General features: G+C 36.8%; 1 protein-coding gene across 1 annotated transcript; it reads left to right on the forward strand.

Moving 5' to 3' along the window:
• The first annotated feature begins 315 nt into the window (after positions 1 to 315).
• On the forward strand, positions 316 to 2062 carry LOC113354508 (GDSL esterase/lipase At4g16230-like). The gene is made up of 5 exons (XM_026597822.1): positions 316 to 759; positions 851 to 981; positions 1059 to 1295; positions 1388 to 1643; positions 1725 to 2062. The coding sequence occupies exons 1-5, from the start codon at positions 507 to 509 to the stop codon at positions 1949 to 1951; spliced, it is 1104 nt and encodes a 367-aa protein (XP_026453607.1). The 5' UTR covers positions 316 to 506; the 3' UTR covers positions 1952 to 2062.
• Positions 2063 to 4729: the final 2667 nt, after the last annotated feature.

Genomic DNA, 4729 nt, shown 5'->3' on the forward strand with positions numbered 1-4729 from the left:
TTTTGCCTCGTACCTAGTTTCGAAAAGAGAATGGATCACAGTTAGAAGTTGGTTATTATCTGAAAACCCATAACGAATAGAGCCCTTTATTGAAAAAGTGGGACCTATAACACGAGGTTAATGGCTATAGCATAAGTGCGATAATCAGTTGGGTTGTTGAGCCGCTAAGTAGCTTGTGACCTTATATTTATATTTTCCCCTACACAATGGGTCTTTTTTCCCTTGTCCTCCTAGTCCACACAAACGACCTTTGCCACAAAATCGGATATTTTTTCCCCTTTCCATTTTCAATCGCTCTGTGCACAAAGCGTATGCCTTTGTTGCTTCCCAACCAAAACAAACCTTGAATTTACTATATCCAGCTTATAATGTGGTCCAACACCATTGACTTTGTGCTTTAAATGTTATCTTCAGAGGTTCAAACCTCTAGCAAAAATTTAATTCTCAAAGTCTATTAATACCAGTGTTCTTTTGGTCTTTCAGTTGACACCAAAATTGCTTGAATCATGGGTGTATACACAAATGTTCATGTTCTTCTTGAAGCTTTGTTTTTTACCTCGTTGTTGCTCAAGTCTTGTTCAGCTCTAGACAGATTTTCTTCTAATTATGTTTTTGGAGATTCTTTGGTTGATGTTGGTAACAATAACTACATTGCAACTTTTTCTAAGTCAAATTACTTACCAAATGGACTTGATTTCCCTCCCGGACGTAATCCTACTGGACGGTTTTGTAATGGAAGAACGGTCGTTGACAATATAGGTAACTACAACTACTTAAATTAGCGGTGCTGATTTTCAATATATGTTCTCTGTTTTCTCATTTTTTCTGTTTTGACTATACCTCTGTTCAGGTCTAGAATTGGGCTGGAGAACTTTTACTCCGGCATACTTGGCACCAACTACAGTTGGAGATGTTGTCCTTGATGGAGTTAATTACGCATCCGCAGCTAGTGGAATTCTTAGAGGAACAGGCAGAAATTACGTAAGCTTGATTCTTGTTCTATACATGAATTTGTTTAAAAATGGTTTAAGAATAATAGTGATTGTATCTTGAATCAGGTTGGACGTATCAACAATGACGCACAGATAGATAACTTCGCGAAAACAAGACAATACATAATCTCAAGAATGGGTTCTTCTGCGGCTTCGGAACATTTCGGAAACGCTTTATTCTCTTTCACAACTGGTTCTAATGATTTCATTAATAACTACTTGTTAGGTCATACAACTGCAATCTTGATTAGCCCAGAAACATTTGTAAACCAAATGATTGGAAGATTCAATGTGCAACTAAGAGTAAGAATTCATTCATTCAACTTCAAGTTAGTTTTATATTTCGTTTTTTTTTTTTGTAAAGTTTCATTAATGGTTGTCCTTTAATTTTGTAGAGACTGTATGATATGGGTGCTAAGAGGATGATTGTTGTAAATGTAGGACCAATTGGTTGCATTCCGGATCAACGGGATAAGAACCCATTGGCCGGAAATTCATGTGTTGATTTGCCGAATCAATTAGCAAAGTTATTCAACAAAAAATTGAAGACTCTAATAATGGATTTGAATTCAGATCTAGCACAATCTAAGTTCTTGTATGCAGATATTTACAATATTGTTTCTGACATCATTCGGAATTATCAATCTTACGGTAATTCTGACTACCAATATATTTTCTCTCTTCAGAACTCGAACTCAAAAAACTGATGGACCAATGTGTTTGTGAATGCAGGTTTCGAGAATTCCAATAGTGCATGTTGTAGAATTGCTGGTAGGTTTGGGGGTTTGGTTCCATGTCTTCCACCATCTATAGTTTGTCCCGACCGATCTAAGTATGTATTTTGGGATTCCTTCCATCCAACTGATGCTACTAATGTCATCATCGCCAAGAGAGTATTCGAGGGAGGTCTTAACGACATATACCCGATGAATATTCGACAACTATTGCAGGCTAATTAGATATTTTGTGATCCTGGCATTATGTTAAACGTTTAAATGTGTAACCAACAGCTAGCATGGACATTTATGTATTTTCCATAGATCATTTGTATCCAGTGAAGGACATAAAAATTGAACATAAAAAATGACAATTTCATAATTTTTCTGTATTTGGCTTAGTTAAAGGATTTGGGAACTCGTTGTGTTCTTCTGCTCAAAACTGGAGTTGATGGAAGAAACCGGAGTAGTTGACAACATTGTTGTAGTAGTGAAAAATCTCACTACTACACCCCTTAAATCTATGTATCAAACTAAGAAATCATCATAAAGAACACTGCTCTTATAATCCTCTTCGCACCCCTTAGCGATCTTTATTATGGAAAGAACGATGAGAGAAACTGCTCTTATAATCCTCTTCGCACCTTTGCCGCATCTTATCAACTTTTCATATTCCTTAACTGACAATATTCCGAGATCTCGGACTTTAACTTCTCCACTTGTCGTTCTTATCGCTTTATTTTTGGACACGTTGTGATTAATCCCTGCAACTGTCACCTCATATCCTTTCACTCATTAATGCATTCATAAAAGTGGATTTCATGGGGAGGAAATGAAATCCTTTATAAGCCCCCTTCTCATTTTCGTTCCCTTCTTTTTACCTTCTTCCTTCAACCTCTGCAACCTTTCTTTTCTTACTGTGGTTATTTTTCCGTTCGATCTTGATCCTCAATCTTTCTTCGTTCCAACTGTTCCTTCTGTTTCCCATCTATTGTATTTTCTCACCCCTTTGATCATCTTGGTTATCTTGACTGCTTTGATACTTACAATCCCATTCTAGAAGAACAACAATGGGGCACAAGCCAGGTTGGAGGATGGTAGAACAGTTTGATAAGTTACAGGTCGATCTCAGGGATAAAGGTTTCATATTATCCGCTCCTCCTTCATCAGGGCCTACTCTGACGCTTAATCCTAAATAGTTCAAGATTGATCAATGGAGTGATCGGAAAATCATCATCTCTGTAGGGCAGCTTCTCACTGGTCTGCCTATCCCTTTTTTGAATCAGCGAATTCCTCTGTTTTATAAAATCCTCTCGCACGATAAATTTAAACGTGCGATTTTTCAGCTGAGTGGGGACGCTATAAGGATTATGGTGGAATTCGCTCGTTGTACAGCTGGATTAGGATCCATTTATCCTAGAGAATACAGGAATGAAGCGTATGCTGACTTAGAAATTATTTCTTCTGATTATATTGTTGACAACTTCTTTGCTAAAACTACGAAATGGTGATTATGAAGTCCGAGTCATCTCGCTGGGTTGTTCGTCTATCGAGGAAAGATGGCCTCGCATAGCATGAAAGAATTATGCGAGACGTTGATTTTAACGATAAGAATAATCGTATTGCACGGAACTCTAATGACAATCGCTGGGATGTTTATCCTGTCATTCTTGAGGATCCATATTGTTGGATATTGGCTAGATTTTAGGAAACATCAGTGTGATCTCTTAAATCAGTTTTGACTGATTTTTAGAATTATGTTTAGACTTGTATCTAAACAAGGGTTTCCTATCTTAGCTAGTTTATGTTTCCTAAATCAGAGTAAATGTTGGTTTCCTAATCGAAGTATTGTAAGCCTATAAATAAAGGAATAACCTTTAGGTATCTACATCAACTACATCAATCTTGTCTAAACCCTTAGGTTGTGTACATTTGTCTCCTAAAAACGAATAAAAGCTATCTCTCCATTAGAAAGACGTAGATCCTCTCATAGCTTTAGGGCTAAGAGAGTTGGAAGAGATTTGAAGGTGAGTTCAGAATGTGAAGAAGAAGAAGGGGTGTTGAGTGTCATATGCGTCGTGTAATCTTTGATATATGAATGAAGTGAAATTTTGCCGTGGACGTAGGCACATTGCCGAACCACGTAAATCTCTGTGTCTTATGTGTTCTACGTGCATTAGCTTCCGTTAAATTTTTAGTTTTCTGTTTTTGATGCCAGATTCTGGAATGCCTTGAGGAACAATATGAACCTCTCGGCACAACAAATTGGTATCACAGCTTAGGTCTAGATTCTTGAAATCTAGGGTTTGCTCGTTTGAATTGAGTCAAAAACAGTATGTGAAGATATCAAATAAGATGTCAAATTTGAAAAAGAACACAAAGACAAGGTGACGTTTTTTGACTGAAATTTGTGGTGAAGAATCGTGATAGTTCTGAAAACTTGTGGTGAAGGTTGGTGACAGTTTTAGAACTATGGTGCAAGGTTGTAAAAGTTCCATCAGAAAACATGGTGTATTGAATTAGCAGTGGATTTGTGGAAGAAGACATACTTATAGATTGAAGTAAAAGCCTAGAATATGCATCAATGGGCTTGTTGCAAAATCAAGTTATGTCGGTTTTGAAATCAGAGTTACTTTGGAATTCATAAAACCATTGTGTAGCCTCATGTTAAGAATCTTGGAAACAAGGTCGTTTGAATTGCATCAAGTTGAAGAGGTAGATTTTCTGGTTTGACAAGGCACTGTTTGAAGTATCAATTATTCATTAGCGAATGTATTTCAAGTGTTTCACATCCATTGATTGATACACTTTTGAAGTTGAAGCTCTACTTGAGGGGAGGATTTGACTTTGGTATACTTCTTGAGGAATAAACCCTAGATATTTTGCATAGCTTCTAGTAAGTAATTCCATAACCTTATTAACTAGTTTGAGAAAGGTGTTTGGTTGTTTTTGGTTTTTACCTCGCTTGTTTGAGACTTTTGTGGACTATTTGGGAATACCTTGTTGGTTTTCCGTTTGAAT

This window comes from Papaver somniferum, chromosome 2 (genome assembly GCF_003573695.1).
Source record: "Papaver somniferum cultivar HN1 chromosome 2, ASM357369v1, whole genome shotgun sequence".
NCBI lineage: Eukaryota > Viridiplantae > Streptophyta > Magnoliopsida > Ranunculales > Papaveraceae > Papaver > Papaver somniferum.